The sequence below is a fragment of the Bos mutus genome, chromosome 9 (assembly GCF_027580195.1).
Source record: "Bos mutus isolate GX-2022 chromosome 9, NWIPB_WYAK_1.1, whole genome shotgun sequence".
Taxonomy (NCBI): domain Eukaryota; kingdom Metazoa; phylum Chordata; class Mammalia; order Artiodactyla; family Bovidae; genus Bos; species Bos mutus.
The window spans coordinates 43,522,743-43,545,641 of record NC_091625.1 but is presented as its reverse complement, the minus strand read 5'-3'; the positions used below and the strand labels follow the sequence as shown (position 1 = coordinate 43,545,641).

The 22,899-nt window shown below is 38.8% G+C and overlaps 1 protein-coding gene across 1 annotated transcript in view; it reads left to right on the top strand.

Annotated features, from left to right (window-relative positions):
- CRYBG1 (crystallin beta-gamma domain containing 1) overlaps nucleotides 1-22,899 on the top strand; it is a 234,796-nt gene that overhangs the window by 191,007 nt on the left and 20,890 nt on the right. The window contains exons 5-13 of the mRNA XM_070376526.1: nucleotides 2,522-2,569; nucleotides 2,657-2,775; nucleotides 5,165-5,333; nucleotides 7,645-7,784; nucleotides 15,870-15,996; nucleotides 18,167-18,202; nucleotides 18,889-19,046; nucleotides 19,940-20,066; nucleotides 20,161-20,306. Coding sequence (XP_070232627.1) covers nucleotides 2,522-2,569; nucleotides 2,657-2,775; nucleotides 5,165-5,333; nucleotides 7,645-7,784; nucleotides 15,870-15,996; nucleotides 18,167-18,202; nucleotides 18,889-19,046; nucleotides 19,940-20,066; nucleotides 20,161-20,306 — 1,070 coding nt within the window. The remainder of the gene's footprint in view (nucleotides 1-2,521; nucleotides 2,570-2,656; nucleotides 2,776-5,164; nucleotides 5,334-7,644; nucleotides 7,785-15,869; nucleotides 15,997-18,166; nucleotides 18,203-18,888; nucleotides 19,047-19,939; nucleotides 20,067-20,160; nucleotides 20,307-22,899) is intronic.

The following is a 22,899-nucleotide window of genomic DNA, read 5'->3' as shown; positions in this document are numbered from 1 at the left end:
TTACTCAATTTTTGACATACATTTGTGGTTTTCATTTACGATGCTTGATACTCAAGTTGAAAGAGGGAAGAAGATGATAAAGTTTAGAACTCAGCTCTGCTAAGCCCAGAAACAGAAGTGGGAACTGTATTCCTGTTGCCCACCCTGTGAACCAGGCTACCTGGCAAGTGAAGATGAGAACCAGGCAGAAAATATCCTACCCCCTTCCTCATTTGTACAGGGCACTGCCCCATTTAAATTTGTTGTATTGTTTTTTGCTACAAGCCTATCATGGAATATAATTCTGGAACCTCTTTCAAAAGGGTAGTTGAACTTTCAGCAGAGGCTCAGATCTCTTTTTTCAAAAGATTTCAAATTTTTTACTCCTAGGATGCCATACACACATACACACATACCCACCCACACACACACATCTAGATGTAGATATACAATAAGACTTATTGAGGACCCCAAAGAGCTTTTGTTCACATGGGTTATGCCTATTGGAATCTATTATATTAGAAATTAATACTGAGGACTTCCCTGGTGGTCCAGTGGTCAAGATTTCACGCTTCTACGGGGCTTGGGGCATGGGTTTGATACTTGGTTAGAAAGTAACATCCCATATGCCACGTGAAGGAAAGTTACATGGCTCAAAATTGCCTGGAGTTAAAACTCCCCACCAGGGCCTCCCCACCATTCTATGAAAAACAACTCTCACCTGAAGGGAAAAAAAACAAACAAACAGACATTAAGGTTGATTACGCCCAGCTCCCAGCCAGTCTGGCCTCTGGCCGATCTCCAGAATTCCTTGCTCCAGCTGTTTAGGAGATAACTACTCCGAACAACCTTGGAGAAGAACAGGCCCCCTTAAGAGAGTAGATTTCCACATATATGCCTATATATACTTATTCTTTTCTTGGGTTAGTGCAGGAGCTCACTAATCTGACTGCTGCCCGTTCTCGCCTCATTAAAGGTGATCTGTTCCTGTAAAGTGCTGGTCTCGTTCTTTTTCAGAACCTCACCTTCTCTAACTCCCTTACCCCTACACCATGCGGTCCAGCCAGTAAAAAAAATAAGTAATTAATACTGAGAAAAATTTAAAACAGAACACACAAATGCACATTCCAGTATCCACCAGAACAATGATGTCATCACGTCATGGACCCTCTGGAAAATTCTGCTCTATACCTGTGAGAGAAAGTGAAAAAGACAACCTCTTCTAATTATGAAAATCATTTTGACCTCATGGACTCTCTGCAAGGGCACTGGGGACCCTCCAGCGACCCCTGGATTGCACTTTGAGGACCACTGCTGTAAACAAATAAAACTGAATCAGCCTATAGCACTTAGAAATCATGCAATTTTTAAGTATTTGTCTCAAGCACAAAATTGCCACTGGTCCAGCCTTATTCTCTCTCCTTAATCATTCTTAGATCACTTCTCTTATTTAACAACAATCCGGTGAGTCTGACAACAGAGTACACAGTTTCACTATGGAATCTCTTGAAAAACCCAGTCAAGTGGAGTGAAAAAGAGAAACAGAGTACTTTATACTTTCTCTAGGCCTTTTTATGATTAAAAAATTTTTTTTGTTTGTTTTTCTTTAGGTCTTGGGCTTTGTTGACTGTATAAGTATTCTCTTTTTAATGTCTGAAATTTTATTATAATATCGGGCTTTTTCTTTAGCTTATCTTCTTGAAATGTGCACATATAAATAAGCATATGCCATTTTAATCTGTAATAATGCTCTACTGAGGCCCTTCCTGTGGCCTTTCAGTCATAGTCCACCCTGGTGTGATGCAAGAGCCATCAGATCACAGGCAGTCCTTAGAATGGGCATCTTGGTCAGCAATGAAAGTAGTCCATGTTCTATCTTATTTTTACAAGTGTAATTACATTTTTATTATCTTGAACATTTCTAGTTTTACTGGTCTTGTCAGATGGGCTTGAAAATGATTAGTTTTGTAGTTGTATAAAAATATATTTTGTTCCTCTCAAAGGGATTAAATAACCATGTGCAGTGAGCATTGTGAGATATACCATAAACACTTTATTTAGTTGTTATGTGATGAAAAAACAGTATTTATAGATTCAGATAAGATATGTATAGGAACACACAGAATTGATTCAGCTCATTCTGGATAAGTGATTGATCCATTATAATTTCTCTGTTTATTTGAAATTATACTCGGATGGTTTGAATTATGATCTCTTAGCTGAATTCTGGTTCTGTGAACTGGTATAAAACATAGGTCTGACTCTTGGACCCTCAACTTCCCAGGTTGGTGAAAATCTCCTAAGCATATATATGAGGAGAAACTGAAATGGCAAAATCAATTAGAGGGGGAAAAAAGCCCTTACCTTTAATAGATTCAAGTTTTAATATGACTTTGGTATAGATCAAAGTAGATATGTAGATATGTTTCCAAATTGACAAATGTGAGGCAAATATGACCTTACTTAAAGGATCATGGGAGGGGAAAAGGAGACTTTCCATGAAGTTTAATTATTTGTTGTGTTTTTGTTCATCTGATTACAGACAATTAGAGGAAGCGTCCAGAATAAAATCAATCCCCGACCTGGAAAAGTAAGAGTATTTTCTGTTCCTTGTCTAGAATCATTTTGACTTGACAAAGTGCAACAACAGCACTTGATACCACTCTCACTTTCTTAGGTGGTGATATACAGCGAGCCCGACGTCTCAGAGGCATGTATTGAAGTGTTCAGTGACGTGGAGGATTGTAGCGCCTGGAGCCTCTCTCCTGTGATACTAGTAAAAGTCGTTAGAGGATGGTAAGAGCGGCACTTTGTGTTCCTGACTCGGAGAGTGTGTTTCACATTTTTAATCGTCTGTTTGGTCCTCAGTACTTATTTTAAATTATGCCCTTAACAATATACTGAACTGAACAATATGAAGGGCAGACAATACTAGTCTTCAGTTCAGTTCAGTTCAGTCGCTCAGTCGTGTCCAACTCTTTGCCACCCCATGAATTGCAGCACGCCAGGCCTCCCTGTCCATCACCAACTCCCGGAGTTCACCCAAACTCATGTCCCTCGAGTTGGTGATGCCATCCAGCCATCTCATCCTCTGTCGTCCCCTTCTCCTCCTGCCCCCAATCCCTTCCAGCATCAGACTCTTTTCCAATGAGTCAACTCTTTGCATGAGGTGGCCAAAGTATTGGAGTTTCAGCTTTAGCATCAGTCCTTCCAAAGAACACCCAGGACTGATCTCCTTTAGAATGGACTGGTTGGATCTCCTTGCAGTCCAAGGGACTCTCAAAAGTCTTCTCCAACACCACAGTTCAAAAGCTTCAGTTCTTCGGCGTTCAGCTTTCTTCACAGTCCAACTCTCACATCCATATATGACCACTGGAAAAACCATAGTCTTAGTGAATACTAAAAGCATGTCTAAGAAAAACATTTTTTAACATTTCTGATTCTAGGAATGATGCATGTTGATGCTAGAGGAATCAGAAAAATGCAGCAGTATAAATTTCTTTTTCCCATTTTTCCCACGTAATGTTGGTTTGGACTAATGATCACCAGAGTCCGTAATATACTTTTGGTTTTTTAATTTTCCTTAAGGTTGGTAAGAATTGCACTACTCATGTTGATAGGCCATGCACTAAGCATGCTGATAGGAATTTTGAAAATTCTATAAGGGAAATATCTTGGCTAACTTTTTAAGTGACAGTTCAGTGAAGGACTAATCTAAAATTTATTTTCTAACTTTTTGACAGCAGGTAGTTTTTGTTAAGTAAAGAAACTGGTGAAAAAAAATTGTATTGCCAGCTTAACTGCTTCAAGGAAATACACAGGAAATTGAATAAAGAAAAGCGGTTTAAAAAAAAAACACTTACTTGGCATAAATATGAATCTTTGTACCTATTTATAAATTTGTTTAAAAAAAAGGTGTAGGGCTGTAGGCATTTATGGTTTTAAAAATTAGTAAGCTTTTCTTTGGGTCTCTCCATTTGATTAAATATGCAGCATCTTTCCTTTTAGACTTTAGATATTTTAATATATTTTTCTGTATATTCAACATATTCACTGGGAAAATACAATTAGCTTTTGTTCTTAAATTTGAAAACTGAAAATTATAATTTTGTTTTTAATGAAATACTGATTCTTCAACTTTTCTTAGTGTCTCTCTTTTCTTAGAAATATGAGCACTTAAGACTAGCACTGTTATATATTGTCACGAGGTTTTTATTTAGTGTTTGTATGTTGCTGAGAAGAATAAATGTGCTTTCTGGGTCATTAAAAAAGTATTACATAGTATATTTGAAAATTGCTTAAAGAATACATCATAAAAATTCTCATCACAGGAAAAAAGATTGTTTAACTGTGAGGTGGTGGATTTATTAAATAAACTTACTATGGTGATCATTTTGTAATATACACACATATCAAATGGTCAGGTTGTACAGCCAAAACTAATACAATGCTATATGTCAATTAGATCTCAATAAAACTGGAAAAATGCTTTCCATTAGCCTGCATGTAGTAGTCCTTTGTATCAGTATATCCGTTGATATGGCTCTAATATGTAAGTTAAAACCCTCAAAAGTGTTTTTTACATATATAAGAAGAAAAAACATTACAATAAAAGTCCATTTATCTGACATTACTATGTTTCCACCAACTGGCAAACTTACTATACTATAGAGCTACCATAAAAATTAGTAGCTCTATAATGTTCATACTGATAGTCAAAAATTCTCTAAAATCCTGATTGTTGTTTTGTTTTAGTTGCTAAGTCATGACTTACTCTTTTGCAACTCCATTAACTGTAGCCTGCCAGACTCCTCTGTCCACTGGGATTCTCCAGGCAAAAATAATGGAGTGGGTTGCCATTGCCTTCTCCAGGGGATCTTTCTGACCCAGGGATCAAACTTGCGTCTCCTGTTGAATCTCCTGCACTGGCAGGCAGATTCGTTACCACTGAGCTACTGGGGAGAGAATTGGCCACTAATATATTATTTATAAGGGGCTCCCTGGTGACTCAGATGATAAAGAATCCACCTGCAATATAGGAGACCCAGGTTTGATCCTTGGGTCAGGATGATCCACACACACACGTTCACACTCACACTCACACACTCTATTGGCCAGAATATTTGACTAATCAAAATCTCTCTCACCAAGACTGGCTAATAGTTTTGCTGTGTTTTATTCTTAGTTGGATTTTGTATGAGAAACCAAATTTTGAAGGGCACTCCATCCCCTTAGAAGAAGGAGAATTGGAACTCTCTGGTCTCTGGGGTATAGAAGATATTTTGGAAAGAAATGAGGATGAGGCAGTGTCGACTAAGCCCATGGTGATTGGTTCTATCAGACTTGTGGTCCAGGTGGGTAAAATTAGTAAGCTTTTAATAAAGGCAAACTGGATTTCATCTGTTCATTCAGCAAATACTTACTGAATGCTGAATATGATTCTTTTGAGAGTTTCATTTTGTGATAAAAGTGATTGGGAAAAATATTTTGTGTTTTATGGATAGGTTTTCTATATTTTAAATATTTGTACATGTTAATTAGAAAAGAAACATTCTAATTAGTCTTTTTCTTCAGAATAAATCCTGAAACATGAATCCTCTTTCCTGGCCCCCATTCCCATCTGCAAATGTATTTTATTTAATAACCTAGTTTTGATGAACTCTGTAAGAACAGATTTTTCTTTCACTTATTTTTTTGGTTGCTCTGTGAGTTCTTATTGAGTGGCTTACAGGACTATTTTGAAAACTAAATAATCCAAAGATAATTCAGCTATTAACTCTGGGATTTCATGTGAGTTTTAAGAAAATGAGTACTTAAGGCCACTTTATGGATTGGGTAAACATTTCTTGGTTATTTATTCATTAATGAGGAACTTGAATCAGTTCTTTGTGGTTCTTGGAATTTGATGGTTCTTTACCTTTTAAAAATGTAAAAGGTATCTTCCAAGTGAAAAAGCTCCATTTGTGTGTTAGACTTGGGTATCAGAGTGCAACAGGGGAAAAAGACATGTTCCAAAATGAGAATGAGTAAGAATGACTAACAGTTTTTGGCAGAATAAAATGTTATTTCCTGGGTCAACATTTCTGAGTGACTTAGATGATAACTGGTATTCTAAATGATTTATCTCTTAATAATTTTAAGTACATAATGTGATAGACTTTATGCAAGATGTAACAGACACCGTTTTGAAATGTCATAGTGGAATAATTTATCTGCAGTTTTTATTTATTACTCATAATAAAGCAATGTTTTAAAATATCATTCAAATCCTATCTCTCATGTAGTGTCTCTCCTTCATTTTTCTGAATTCTCTGCTCTTTCTTGGCCATATTATAATCTGCTTTTTCTGTAATTGTAATCATTATACAAGTACATGTTGTTTTCCTTTAACACTGACTCTCAATCTCTTTTTTACTCTCTCTGTACCGCTTGCTGATGGTTATACTCCCACTTGGAACATCTCTCGATGATTTGCAACTTCGAGAGAGATGAGAATCTGGTGGGGTGGGGATTTAGGGTCCAGGAAGGTGGGCTGAGGGAAGTGAAGCACGCTGGTCCAGAGACCTCCTGTTTTGGCTGATGGTAGCAGGCCTCGTGCAGTTAGTGCTTTTCATGGTATTACATGGTGTGGAGTTTTACTGAGCATCATATCCTACTGATATGATGTGCTTTCAGTTGTTTTACCTTTCTTCTTGCTATGGGATTTAAGCTTTTTCCTGTCTTAAATGCTTCATGAGTATTTTTGTGCATTTAACAATGTATACATTTTATGATTCATTTCCTTGCGATAAGTTTTTCAGAATGGTGTCATGTTAAAGAGAAGGAACACTTTTATGGTTCCTAATACATGATGAATTTTTTTGTTAACAGATTGTGTTTATGGTTCCTTGACACATAAAAGTCACAACATATATTCAAGGGAATCACCTTTTCAGCTCATTAACTGTTCCTTTTGTTAATATTTGAAACAGTTGCCCCTGAACTGACCCAAGTGTTACCATTTTTTCTGTACCTCAGTTCACCTTGCTCTGCAACATAGAAGAGATTCAATAAATATTCGATCAGGGCCCAGGCATTCAGCCAGGAGAGGCCTTTTGTAGTGTGTTTGATGGACATACAGGGCATGGAACAGTGACCAAAGTGCAGAGATTTGTAAATAACCGTAAACGTGCACCTTTGCCTTTATGACTTAGACCAAACCCACATCGTACTCAAGGAGTGTTACCGCAGGGGCCCGTCGGCACAAGACGACAGCTGAGGAGGCAGCCACTCTATAGACTAGTGTCTCTGGATATGGATGGTCACAGGAGAGCAAGGAACTAAAACCCAGGTTACCAAGGAAAGCCAGGCAGGGTTTTCAGTGAAGACAAGGGAAATAAATAATGTTCCAAAACTCTTGAGATGCATTTCTGGTGGTCTTTGCTTGAATGTAATGCTGAGATACATGACTAATGCAATGTGTATTCCCCAAAAGATCACATATTAGGTCCTGAGTGAGAACAGGAAAGGGATAAAGTGGCAGATGATCTGTGCAATGTATATGTATATTTAAAGCTTATTTTAATTATTAAAGAAAGAGAATAATGAGCTTAATGTAGAGTTTAATACATGGTGTTACTATTATACATATATACTGTATTCATGTAATTTTTTTTTATTTTTTAGGATTACAGAGTTAGTCAGATTGACTTATTTACTGAACCAGAAGGGTTAGGACTTCTAAATTCCTACTTTGATGATACTGAAGAAATGCAAGGGTTTGGCATAATGCAGAAGACTTGTTCCATTAAAGTACATTGGGGCATGTGAGTATTTGCAATACAGTTTTAATGAAGCTCTTTTTTGAGTGTGAAAAGAGGACTTCAGATAATCTATCTCTAATTTGTTATCCTGTTAAGTAATTATTGACTAAAAGCTTTTATTATTTTTTTATAAGGCACATAAAAATCTTATTTTTTGGTTACTATGTTACTATAACTCAGCTTTCTTGTAAATGATAATGGTTTCTTGGAGGAAGTGCAGGGAGAAAACTGCATTTTTAATGTGGAGATTGCCTTATCGCAAAGGAACCTGATTCATTCAGAGCTGAGTTGCAGATTATACCTTCACGGTAATTCAGAGGAGGTGATTCAAAGCGTGTGTGCCCTTGATATTTCATGTGGGATGGAGGCCAACACGCATACGACTTCCTTTGACAGTTTCACACAATGCTTTCCAAAGCCCCTAGGATGTTGATTTCAAAAATTACAGGAAACTGCAAGAGTATTTTGAAGGAAGCGGGAATATTTCAGATAGGGGAGAAATTAGGCTAGAAAGTGCAGGCTGCAGAACTGAAGCTGGTGGCCCCCGCAGTGGAGTGCACAGCCCAGGGCATGTGACAGCCGTGCACCGAAATGCAGGGAAAAGCACTAAAGCTTCTGCATATTTCATTTAAAATCGCCTTTTCAGATGTTATCTTTGTGTATGTTTTCCAATAAGTTTATAGTATATTCAGCAGTTATATATATGTAATTTATAAGTATTCATATATTCAGAGACTGCTCAAGAGTTTATATTAATGGAATATGAGTAAGATAATACATATGTAATGAATCCAAAGGTAAATACTACAAGAAACATAAATTATGGAGAGGGACCGTGGAAGTGCTACTTTACAGAGTAGTCAGGAAAGTCCCTGGTGACTTTTAAGCAGAGATCTGAGGACGTGAGGGAGTCAGCTGTGGGACATCCCGGGGAGGCAGGGTAGAGAAGTGTCCTAGGCTGGAAGCCCAGTGTTTGCAAAGCCCTCCAGGGGATGTTTGAGCATTTGAGGGGCGGTCTGGCTGCAGTCGAGTGAGCCAGGAGGATTGGTGGTGGAGAGGGCTCATATCATGTCAGCCCTTGTAGGACTCCAGAGGGATTTTAGGTGACTCCAAGGAACATAAGAGATCATTGGAGGACTTTAATCTAACTTGTGTTTTAGGAGCATCACTCTAGCTTCTGTGAAAAAGTAAATTGTAAAGAGCTAAGAGTGGAAGCAAAGATTTGCAGTTACATAGGCGAGAAGTGTTTCGGTGACTTGGTGTGATGGTAGTGGTAGAAGAACAGTCAGATTCTGGATACATTTTGAAGACAGAACCAACAACACTGGTTGACAGGTTTTATGTGGGGTATGAGGGGCAGAGAAATGTCCAGGGTTTGGGACCACAGCATTTATTGGAATAGAAAAAAACGGGGAGGAGGAGTGAAATCCAGGTGTTTTGTTTTGGAGGTTAGATGGGAGATGCCAACTACCCATTCAAGCATTCAGGTAAGAGGTCAGGAAGGTGACTGGATACATGGCACTGGAATCTTAGGTGGGTAGGGAGGCTGGAGATATAACCTGGAGTCATGGGCGTGGAGAAGGTATCTAAACCCCATACTGGATGAGATCTTCATGCTTAACCTCACTCCTTATTAGAGAAATGCAACTCCAAACCACAATGAGTTATCTTCTCACACTGGTCAGAGTGGCCATCATCAAAAAGTCTACAAACAATAAATGCTGGAGAGGATGTTGGGAAAAGAGAACCCTCTTACCCTGTTGGTAGGAATGCAAATTGGTATAGCCATGATGGAGAACAGTGTGGAGATTCCTTAAAAAAACTGGGAATAAAACTGCCATTTCACCCAGCAATCCCACTGCTGGGCATACACCCCGAGGAAACCAGAACTGAAAGAGGCGCATGTACCCCAGTGTTCATTGCAGCACTGTTTACAATAGCTAGGACATGGACGTAACCTAGATGTCCATCGGCAGATAAATGGATAAAGAAGTTGTGGCACATATACGCAATGGAATATTACTCAGTATAAAAAGGAACATATTTGAATCAGTTCTAATGAAGTGAATGAACCTAGAGCCTATTATACAGAGTGAAGTAAGTCAGAGAGAGAAAGACAAATACTGTATATAATGTATATATATGGAATTTATAAAGACAGTGCCAACAATTCTACATTCATGGCAGCAAAGGAGACAGAGATGTAAAGAACAGACTTTTGGACTCAGTGGGAGAAGGCAAGGGTGGGATGATTTGAGAGAACACCACTGAAACATGTATACTGCCATATGTAAAAAGACAACCAGTGCAGGTTCGATGCATGAAGCAGGGCACCCAAAGCCGGTGCTCTGGGACAACCCAGAGGGATAGGGTGGGGAGGGTTCAGGATGGAGGGACACAGGTATACCCATGGCTGATTCATGTTGATGTATGGCAAAAACCATCACAATATTGTAAGGTAATTATTCTCCAATTAAATAAATTAGAAAGAGCAGGAAAGTCATGTGAGCTTTAGGCACTTTTATATTTAGAGATTAGGAAGAAAAGGAGGAATCTAAACAAAAGTTTCTTCATCTCTTGCTGCTTTTGAGTTTTTCAACATCAAAGAGACCTATAAGTCTTTTGTCTCAAAGTATTTAAGGCTGAGAAATATCACTAACTCACTCCAATATTCATCCCTGGAAAATTCCATGGACAGAGGAGCCTGGAGGGCTGCAGTCCATGGGATTAGAAGGAGTTGGACACGACTGAGTGACTGAGCTCGCACACACGCATCATATTTTTATCTCCATGTCTGGATGATTTTATGACTCAGGCTTGGGCTATGTGGAAGCGTAACGAGCTACAGTTAAAGGACGTTTCTTACCTTGACAGCGAGTTTAACCTGGTCTTACAGGTGGTAGTTACAAACCAGTCATATTTTACACATTTTGATGGGCTTGCATGGTGGCAGACACTTTTTTTCTGGTTCTTCATTGCCATCAGGGTAATAGAAAGCTGCCTTAGATGTCAGTTCAGAGTTTGGGCTCATTGAACTCAGTCAGCTTGGTACCAGGTCAGTAGTACTTTTACAGATCTCCAAGGGGAGCCTTGATAGGTTGGGGAAATTCAGCTGATAGCAAGTATTCAAGCTGACACTGCCTCTGTTGGTGCAGCAGTCCTATGAACTGATGGAAGAGAAGCCTTAGCTGTGTGGGGGTGCTTCTTCAGATTCCATGAGGAGATTTACTCCAGGGCCTGTTCAATCTGCATTAGGCTTTTCCACACATACACACATTCAGAGTGAAGTGAAGTGAAAGTGGAAGTGTTGTGTTCGACTCTTTGCGACCCCAGGGACTATACAGTCCATGGAACTCTCCGGGCTAGAATACTGGAGTGGGTAGCCTTTCCTTTCTTCAGGGATCTTCCCAACCCAGGGATCAAACCCAGTGTGTTACTTGCTAATTTCTTATTTGGGAAAATGAGAACTTTCTAACAAAATTTTCCTCTCACATTGTGTTGAGTGAGATTTGTCTTTAAGTAGCTGGCAATGCCAGCACCCATCCTTGCAGAAGTGACAGTGTATCTTATCTTGAGTCTATTTCTAATAAATAAAATTAAGGAATTTTAAGGCTTCAAAGGCAGCATAAAGAACATCTGTTCCAACACCATCATTTAATCAAGGAAGACAGGTTTTGGCCACTTTATCAGGTTGGATTAGTTGTTAGGATTAGTTGTCAGAAGAACAGGTACTAGAATGCAGGTGTTCTGAAATCGAGGGACATTTTTTTAATAGCCACATATTCTTTGGTCAATGCTAACATGAAATACTTGATATATAAAAATATATGTAGGTATGTGAACTATGAGGCCTAGTAATCAAACAAGCCCCTCATCGTGCAACTGAGAACCTCACCATTACTAACACTGCTGCAGCACCCAGCATAGCCCGCCTGTTCCCATCCCCCTGACTTCTCCACGTGTGAGATCCCTCTCTGGAATTTTGTGTGTTTCTCAGCCCCTTGTTTTGTGGTGTCACCATATAGTATCTGTCCTTTCAGTATTTTTAGCTGTGCTTGCTTTTGAAATTTATAAAACTTTTAAAATAAGGAGCTGTGGCTTGTTCCTTTTTCTCCACATTGTTTCTGAGAGTCCCCATATTGATGAGTATATGTGTACTTATTCTTTTTCATTGCTATTTAATATTCACTGCATATATTTCCTTAAGGAGTATACTGAAGCCCAGCTTTTTATTATGAAAGTTTTCAGACATAAGCACAAAAGTAGAAAGGATAGCAAACACCCATATACCCTCCACTTTGATTCAGTAATTCTTAACATCTTGCCATATTTGCTTTATCTTCTTTTCTGAGCACTTGAAAGTAAGTTGCAGGTATTGTGACCCTTCATTCCTATAAACTTCATCCCAAATCTCTCTAAAATGACATTTTCCTACAAAACTACCATTATCACACCATAATTTTCAATATGGCCATGATAATATCTACCCAATAGTCCATAAACAAAATTTCCCCATTGTTTCAGGAATGTCTTTTATAGATGTTTTTAATTAGTTTCCAAGCAAGGCTCATATATTTGGTTGTCCTATCTCTTTGAAAAGTCTCTTTTAATCTCTTAAATACCCCCATCTTTGTTTCCCATGCCATTGATTTTTTGGAAGAATTTAGGTCAGCTGCTTAGCGTATGTGCCATAGTCTGGATTTTCTGAGTGCTTCTTCATGGTATCATTTAACTTGGTCTTCTGTCACCTGAAATTTCTATATACAGGCAGTTAGGTCTTCATGTATAATCAGATGCAGATTGAAGGGGTTTGTCAAGGATGTTACTTCTATAGGTAGTGACACATACTCATGCTGCGTTAATCAAGCCAAATTTGAGTGTCGGTTACACTGATGCTTCCCACTCCTCGCCACTGTAAAGGTACCAGTCCCCCCTTGAGATTCAGAGCCTGCTCTTGTTTGAATAACGTCAAAGTTGGCACATTCGTATTTAAATCTTCTGACTATCCCCTTGGTTTCTGTATGTAGCCAACATTCATGTGCAGCCATATCTAGAGAATAAGACTTAGAGCCAGCTGGAAAAACTGTTTTTGGTTTAAGAACAAGTGAACAAGATAAGGTTTTTCTTGTCTGATTCAGAGGGTGTTTCTGAAAGAGTAATGACATGAATGATTTTCATGAATGTATGGATGACCATTGTTATTAGTTCAACATTAGTTCAACAGTATTCCTTTGTATGTATACCTTTGTTTTTTTTATAAAAATATTTGTATTCATTTATTTATGGCTGTGCTGGATCTTTGTTGCTTGCAGGCTTTTCTCTAGTTGTGGTATGAGGGCTTCTCATTGCACTGGCTTCTCTTGTTGCAGAGCACAGGCTCTAGGGCCCGTGGCTCGGCAGTTGTGATTCCTGGGCTCTGGAGCACAGGCTCAGGAGTTGTGGCACACAGGCTTAATTGCTGTGCGGCCATATGGGATCTTCTCAGATCAGGGATTGAACCCGTGTCCCTGCGTTGGCAGGCAGATTCTTTACTACTGACACCAGGGAAGCCACATTTGTTATTGTGTTTTTAAACTCATACTTTATAGACATACAGTTTATTCATAATATAGGCAAAGGCTGAATACATGAGAAAATAAAAGAAAATGAAATCACACTGCGCGAAGGTAGTTTATCTCCTGATGGCCTTGTGAATAATGTATCTTGTTGGAATAGAATTAAGGGGAAAAAGGATCACACTCTGTATATGAGTTTTCAGATTCCAAAGTCCACCCCCATTCACAAATGTGTGTTTGAGCTACCCAGCAGGCCCTCAGCATTTACTGAGGAAGTTACCCAGCAGGCCCTCAGAATTCACTATTTGCAGAACAGCAGTCTTCAGGTGTGCCAGTTTATGTGTTCAGGCTTTTGGACAAAACCCTCTTTATCCCAGATTACCTTCCTTCTATAAGTGTTAACATGACTAAGCTGTATGCTTCAAGGAAAATGAGATGTTTAGTAGCAGATGAATACATACCCTTAGAACTCAAACTGTAGAAGAAAACACTTAATGAAAGAGTACTTCAGTAAGCACCATGTCAGAATCTCAGAATCACTTGTTGATGAGCCATCGTCTGTGTTTATAAAAAATTCAGACTGTTCATTTGTGAAGAGTCAGACCTCAAGGCCCTTGGCTTGTTATTGGCCGAAGAGCACACTTTATAATAAACTGCTGTTATTTAGCTAGGGCATGAAATCAGTGTGTGATGTGCCTTTGAGAGCTTTGGGCTCCAAAAAAAGACGTAGTGCATTCTCTTTTTTTAATTTATTTTTAATTGGAGAATAATTCTTTACAATGACGTGTTGGTTTCTGCCCTAAAACAGCGTGAATCAGCCGGAAGAATACATGTGTCCCCTCCCTCTTGAACCTCCCTCTCAGCCCCACACCCCATCCCACCCCTCTAGGTTGTTGTACTGGGTTGAGCTCCCTGTGCTGTACAGCAGTTTCCCACCTACCTACTTTACATGCGGTAAAGAATGTGTCCACTCTACGCTCTTAATTTGTCCTGCCCCCTCCTTCCCCCGCTGTGCCCACAAGTCTGTTCTCTGCATCTCTGTTCCTGCCTTCCCACCACCTCCCAGTCGTCCCTGTAAGTATTGCCCTGACTTCTAACACTGTGGATTAGTTTTGATTCCCCCACCCACACCACACACGGCCTCTCAACACTGTGTGTGTGTGTGTGTGTGTGTGTGTGTGTGTGTGTATGTTGGCAGGTCTCCAGTAGGATTTTGACTATAAATCCCTGTATAATTAGTAAGTCTAAAGAAGTTACTGATTTATCCAGGACAGTCTGTAACAGAAACTCACCAAAAACGTGCCCTTGGGCCAAAACTGTGAACAAGAGAAAAGCAAAGAGGGGAGAATCAGATTCATTTTGTAGGTGAAAGATTACCTTTACAGCCAGCTTCCTCTTGTGGCCTGTGCTCTGGGGAACTTGGCACAGTTAGCCCAGCTAGGATGCTTTAGCAAGACTAATAAAGAATTGGTGGGTATAAGTGATCACCAAGATGTCACATTTGCTTGTCAAGAGGGTATATTACCATCTCTCTTATAAAGAAGTCACTTCTCCAGCAACAGCGACTTCACCAGAACCCTCCAAGGAACCAAGAAATTGATAAGACTGCAGTCTTTAGGGACAGTTCATGTGAGGCATGGTTTTCTGGTTTCCTGGTTTCTAGCACATTAGAGGAGGGTGAGGCTTCTGGTTGCCTGACCACAGCAGAAGTGACAGCTGACAAGTGTGATAGAAGGGTGTGGTATTGAAAAACCATAAAAATCAAGTCCAAGGACTCAAAAAGCATTGGGCCTGGGAACAAGCAGTCTTTAGACTTTGAGAGCCCCCACAGACATCACTGTGCATTAAGTCATGCTCCCAGTGCTGATCCTGAGTGACTGTGAAAGCAGAAATTATGTTCAGTGCACGCTGGAATGAGAAAGACTGCTGTTCAAGAATGACTAGGACCTTGGTTTTGGGGTCAGCTTGGATCAGCCCTGCATTTAGTACTTGTAGCTGTGCGGCCCTGGGCAATTTAACTTCACCTGTAAAATGGGGACTGTATCTTTTCCTTGTAGCATTGTTGTAAGGATCAGATGGAATTCCTTGTAAGCTCTAGATATTTGTTAGCTGTTCCTAATTTTTGACACTATGACAGATGATTAGGTGGAACATCCTATTTTTGGTTACAAATGAGATATAACCTTTTAAAGTGTGAAATCTCCTGGCTGGAGCCTCTGTAAATACATACACGGGGCAAAAGATAACTACTTTTATTACTTGGAAGTAACAGACATTTAAACTTTGAAACAGTTCATAATAGAAAGTAAAATCAGTGGACAAAGCTAGCCAAGCCAAGGCAACAAACAGAAGCTCAAGAGGTGCATATAATGGCTTATTCCTCCTGGAGTCCAACATTGCTCCACTAAGTGCACCCACACTTGTGTGTCCAGACCCACATCCTCCCCTGTTCTGGTCCTCTCTCATCTGTGGGGTGCAGTGTTCCACTGACAGAAATGATGAACTGTCTGCTTCTTCCTTGGTACTTATTTAGATGGCTGATTTATGAAGAGCCTGGATTTCAGGGTGTCCCTTTTATCCTGGAACCTGGTGAATACCCTGACTTATCCTTCTGGGATACAGAGGAGGCATACATTGGATCCATGCGGCCACTGAAAATGGTAAAGATGGAATCCGATCATGTGTTCTTAGAGTCAGTAATTCTTTGCTTGACTTTGATAATTCATGGGATGTGACTTTAAAGCAATAAAGTAGAGTTTGAAAAGATAAATATGTAGAGGATGGGACTTATTGCTAGATAGAAATAATAGAAAGGATAACTTGATAGTTGCTACAGATGGAAAAAAAAATGTGGATAAGCCCATAGGTGTTCTTGGCCATGCAGAGTCACTGATGTGTGACTCTGCATGGCCCTTGGCAGATGTGAGAAGTGAGAAAGTGAAGAATTAAATCAGGAGGACAGACAAAGTCCAGCTTGTAGGTGTTAGAGAAGGGGATAATTAGGAGAGCATCACGATAAGTCAGGGCTTCCCTGGTGACTCAGATGGTAAAGAATCCGCCTGCAATGTGGGAGACCTGGGTTCGATCCCTGGGTTGGGAAGATCCCCTGGTGAAGAGAATGGTAACCTACTCCAGTATTCTTGTCTGGAGAATCCCCATGGGCAGAAGAGTCTGGTGGGCTACAGTCCATGGGGTTGCAAAGAGTTGGACACGACTGAGTGACTAAGCACAGCAAAGCACAATAAGTCAGGTGGATCTTAAAAACCAAGCAGGATTATTTTAGATGGCAATGTCAGAGTTAGACTGCATGAGCCAGGTCAGAGCTGGGAAAGGGTAGGCCTGCTGAGGACCAGCTTGCTGTAATGACAGGCCAGGCTGTGTGACTGCACTGGGGGGCCTGGAGTCAGATGTCCAGGTGAGTGTTGTCCTCCAAAGCCCTCCCCTTAGGAAGGATCCCGTGCTTCGTTCCCCTGTATTTTGCCTGGTTCTTTGTTTCTTCTGCAAGACTCTAAGCGTTGGAAGGCTCCAAGCTGCACCCGTTTTGACCTCATGTTGAGGTGCGTCATAGGAAGGTTCACTAAACACGTACAGCATGAGTGAGGCTCCTGTTACAAACATGTTCTTCAAATTTCACTTTGTGGTTGTCTTCTGAGTCAGTTTGAAACAAATTAGAAAGTCAGGAAGATAATTTTTTATCTTAATTTTATCCCTCCTGCCACAGGTTGTGGCTTAATTATCTGTCTGCTTGTCTTCATGCAAATAATTCTGGGCTTTTTTCCTAAAATTAAATCCTCTTTCGAAGAGTAAAGTTTTGTAACTTTTCTGAATATGTAAAAGAATTGCCTCAAGTTTTGAAGGCAGTTTTTAATGATGACCTACAGAATTGTAAAGTTCACAGAATTCGAAAAGGATTCCTTTTGAAAAGCATACTTAGTTGATTGTATGAACCCTGGTTTGTTGATTAAAATCAGCCACATTCCTTTTTAATTATAGTTCATTTGCTTTATTCGAGATCTTTGGCTATACTTTATTTTTTTCACTTATATATGTAACAACTTAAAAAAAAAAAAGCCTTTTGACTTTCCCACTGCTGGTTTAAACTCTTACCTTATTTAATTCTTTTGTGTGACACCTCTTCTATGATTTTAGTGAGATTTTTGGATTAAAATTTCTTTATTCTAAACATATAGCAACCCCCATAGACCCATCCTCTATGGGATGTTTTAAATTTATCTAAGAGTTAACCTAATTATTTCAGGAGCCCTTCAGATCATATTGTGAACTTGAGTGAACTTCAACAGCTTTGTAAGCCAGAGGTTGCAAAATCAAATGCCTCCAGGGCCAGGCAGCAAATAGGCGTGAACAGGATGACAGGGAGCTGAATCCTGGCAGAGGTGGAGACGGGCAAAGTGGAGCCCGTATCCCTGCTGGAGGGTGAGCCTAGTGCAGGGTTAATAAGCACAGAAGGTGAGGGTTGCTGCCTGTGAGAATTTGAGTCTAGAGATGTAAAATCTTAGACTGCTTTTTAAGAGAGGTGAGAAATAGGCCTTTTTGGGAGTTTAATGAGTTTAAAAAAAAAACAACAACCAAACATCTATTTGGTTAAAAAGCACAGATACCATGCAGCTTGTAGACTGCCTCTGTGAGACTCTTCCTCATATCTTCCCTGCATTTTTGGGAATTTTAGAACTGTCTCCACATCAGTTAAACAAACCAGAATGTAGTTGCTCTGTGTGGTTCCGTGGCTTATCACAGACTGCTGTGGGTAATAGCAAATGGTAACTTATCAGTGACAAGCCACTTTTCTTAGAATATTATTTTTCTTTTCAGGGTGGCCGTAAAGTTGAATTCCCTACAGATCCTAAGGTAATGTACATTTTTAAAGAATTTTACTCCCATTCCATCTTCATGAAGATAATACTTGCGTGATTTTCTGTTTCACTTCCATAAGACATAACTGCAGTCAGCGGGAGTTGTCCAGCTTATACATGCCATCACCTTCAGGTGGAAGGTGATGCTGAGAGCACGAGTTAGCACCAAGTGTGTGCAGCCATGGCTCAGAAGGTTCACTGTTGTATTAAGCTGTAATTTGCAGTTGTATTTACCAACTGCAGGGCCTGTTGCTACTTGCCTGAAAGGAAAAACCTTACTTTTCAAGACAAGTTCTCCCTACTCTAAAATTCTCCTTCTGCTAGTTCTGCTTTGCACATCTGTGACACACAGTTTGATCTATAGTGTGTTTCATTTTTAAAACATTTTAACAATACTTTGGTTCCTAAGTTTGGCCTGAGAAAAATTCTAAATATCAATTCTAGACATTGAACAAAAACCAATTATGCATCTGTCTTTTGAACTTTGACTTCAGGCTATACCACAGCAGGAGAAAAATTCTGATTTTTAAAATTACAAGATACTTTTATTTAGTTAATTTAAAAATGTGATTATAAAATTTGTGTTCCAGGACTTAGTGATATTAAGTGACTGATTTAGTGTTTAGCTATTGAGATATTTGACTTCTTACAACTTACTGGCATATCTCATTTCTGTTAAAGGTAGTTATTTATGAAAAGCCTTTCTTTGAAGGAAAATGTATGGAGCTGGAAACAGAGATGGGTAGGTTTATCATGGAAGGAGGTGAAACAGAAGAAACCACTGGAGATGAACATTTGTCATTTGTATCAGTGGGATCTATGAAAGTTCTACGAGGCATGTAAGTAGACAGGAGTGACCTATAAGGATTCCTTTTTATTCCCTTTAATAACATTAAAAACATGGTCTCCCTCCCCCAAAGATAGCATTCCAAATTGCAGGGTGGAGTGAATAAACATGTTTTCTTCAGCTAGTGGTGACCTGGATTTGATGGGCTAGTTTGGGATCAGTCAGCTGGGCAAGGCTGATAAATTGGGCCATCCAGATTGATCAAATCTACAATCTTGTTTATTGATATTATGCTTCAAATGATTGAACTGTTAGTTTGCTTTCTATTTTTTAGGATCATATTCTGTACTTTATAGAGCTTACCTATTTTCTTTAAATTCTACACTTGAAAATGGCTTATAAATAGCCCAAAATATACAATATATTAATTGTTATTGGAAGAAAGTTCATCCAGTTTTATTTGTTAAACTTGTTTTGAGTCAGTTCTTAAACACACTTAGACAAACATGTACACATACATGCTGACCTCCCTATAATCCTTTAAGGAACATTGGTATATACTTCTTAGGTTAATTTCTTGGTGAAGTGAAGTGAAAGTTGCTCAGTCATGTCTGACTCTTTGTGACTCCATGGACTGTGGCCCACCTGGCTCCCCTGTCCATGGAATTCTTCAGGCAAGAATACTGGAGTGGGTTGCCATTCCCTTCTCCAGGGGAATTTCCTGACCCAGGGATTGAACCCAGGTCTCCTACATCGCAGGCAGATTCTTTATCATCTGAGCCACCAGGGAGGCCATTCTACTAATCTCTTAAATGCTAGGGAAGAATTCCAGTAGTCATAATGCATGGGTCCATGTCTAGCTTTATAGCTATTTACATTTGTCAGTGACACTGATATTTTAACAGTACTGAAAATTTCTACTCTTTCATGTTCTTTCTGTTGTAGTTGGGTTGCTTATGAGAAGCCTGACTTTACAGGTCATCAGTATTTGCTTGAAGAAGGAGAATACAAGGACTGGAATGACTGGGGAGGCTACAGTGGAGAAATGCAGTCTTTACGACCTATATTAGGTGTAAGTTACAGAAAAGCTAATGAGTAATACTCGGGCATTTTTGAGTAATAATTGGCTAGTCTTTGAATTTTGAATTTTTTTTTTTTCTCAATAGGATTTTTCAAATGCTCACATGATAATGTACAGTGAAAAAAACTTTGGATCCAAAGGTTCCAGTATTGATGTATTAGGAATTGTTGCTAATTTAAAGGAGACTGGATACGGAGTGAAGACACAGTCTATTAATGTATTGAGTGGAGTGTAAGTGAAATAACCCAATGGGGATTTTAATAGTGAGCTTCACTTTGGTTTGTGTTAAAGTAATGGAGTCTTTGACCCAGAGTAGACACTCAATAAGTACATATCTCAAAAATGAAACATTAAATTAGCCATTTAATACTGCTACAGTATTTTTATAACTGCTTTTTAAAATCTTTCTCATATAGTATCTTTTATATGTAATATAACATTGGAGCAGAATTTGAGTTGCATTATGAAATCTGCAGATTCACTTCCCTTGTCATTCTTCATGAAAAAACGCATGAATTTCTTAGGACTGGACACAAATAATAGTGATTTAACATTAGAAACCTGAAGTTGGGACAAAGTCCCATTTGATTTTCTTATGGTCCTACACCTGCTCTATTATATTTCCTATTATTTTTTCTTCCAGTTATATTAAGATATAGTTGATATACAGTACTGACATATTCATCGTGAAATGATACCAAAATAAGTTCAGTGAACATCATCTCATAGATACAAAATAGTAGAAGAAAAAATGTTTTCCTTGTGAGGAGAACTCTTAGGATTTACTCTCTTAACAATTTTCATATATAGCATACAGCAGAATTAATTATATTAATCATACTCTACATTATATCCCCAATATTTATTTATAACTGGAAGTTTATACTTTTTGACCATCTTCATCCAACTCCCCCCAATCCCCACCTCTGTAACCACAAATCTGATCTCTTGTTCTATGAGTTTGTTGTTTTGAAGTATAATTGACTTACAACAGCATGTTAGTTCATGGTACACAACATAGTGCTTTAATATTTCTGTGCATTTCAGAATGATCACCATGATAAGTCCAAATCTGATCTCTTGTTCTATGAGTTTGTTTGTTGTTTTTGAAGTACAGTTGACTTACAACAGTATGTTAGTTCATGGTACACAACATAATGCTTTAATATTTCTGTGCATTTCAAAATGATCACCATGAAAAGTCTAGTTACCTTCTGTTGCCATACCAAGATACTGCACAATTATTGATAATATTCCTGATGTTGTACATTTCATTCCCATGACTCATTTATTTTGTAAATGCAAGTTTGTACCTCTTAATTTCCCTCACCTATTTCACTCATCCTCCCACCTCCCTCCACTCTGGCAACCATCTGTTCTCTGTATCTATGACTGTTTTCTGTTTTGTTATATTTGTTCCTTTTGTTCTTGGATTCCACATATAAATACGTGGTATTTGTCTATTTCACCTAGCATAATACCCTCTCAGTTCTCCCATAATGTGCAAATAGCAAAATTTCACTCCTTTTCATGGTGGATTAATATTCCGTTGTGTGTGTGTGTATGTGTATACACACTACATGTATCTCTGTTAGATATATAGGTTGCTTCTATGTCTTGGATATGGAATGCTGCAGTGAATATAGGGGTCCTTGTACCTTTTTGACTTAGTGTTTTTGTTTTCTTTGGAAGAATACCCAGAAATGGAATTGCTGCATTGTGTAGTTCATTTTTTAACTTTTTGAGGAACCCATGCTGTTCTCCATAGTTACTGCACCAATTTATATTCCTACCAACAGTGCACAAGGGTTCCCTTTTCTCTACATCCTCGCCAACACTTGTTATATGTTGCCTTTTTGACGGTAGCCATTCTGACAGGTGTGAGACAATATCTCATTGTGAATTTGATTTGCATTTTCCTGATGATTAGTTGCGTTGAACATATTTTCAAGCGCCCACTGGTTGTCTGTAGGTCCTTTTGGAAAAATGTCTGTTTAGGTCCTCTGCCTATATTTTAATCAGATGGTTTGCTTTTTGGTGTTGAGTTGTAGGAGTCCTTTGTTATTTTGGATATTAACCCTTTATCAGATATGTTGTTTGCAAATATCTTCTCCTATTTATTCAGCTGGTGCCTTTTCGATTGGTTGGTGGTTCCCTTTGATGTACAAAAAGCTTTTTTGATGTAGTTCGTAGTTTGATGGAGTCCCTTTTGTTTATTTTTGTTCTTGTTTCCCTTGCCTGAGGAGACATATCCAAAAAAATATTGCTAAGACATGTCAAAGAGCATACTGCCTATGTTTCCCCTAGGAGCTTTATGGTTTCAGATCTTAAATGTAAATCCACTTTGGGTTTATTTTTTATATGGTGTGAGAAAGTAGTCCAATTTGATTCTTTTCCGTGTAGCTGTTGAATTTCCCCAGCACGATTTATTGAAGAGTCTTTTCCCCTTTGTATTAATATAGTATTGCCTCCTCTGTTATAAATTAACCATATAGGTGGGTTCATTTCTGGGCTATTGTTTTAACATAAAAATAATTGTTTCAGTGTACCTGGAATTTGCTACTGTGCTTTACTAATGCTGACGTAAGTTTTTATTGAAAGTTGACTAGCCAAGACTCCTTGGGATGCAAGTGGCTATAGGTCAAACTAAAATGGCATAAGTGATAAAAATGTAATATATTGGCATGCATAACTGAAAGGTCCTGACGGTACAGAAGTTTAGACACTGTATGAGAACTTGATCTCCATCTCTTGACTGGGCTTTTGCTATGCTGGCTTCACTTTAGGCAGGTCCTTTTGTTACCAAGTCCAAGGTCATACTGCT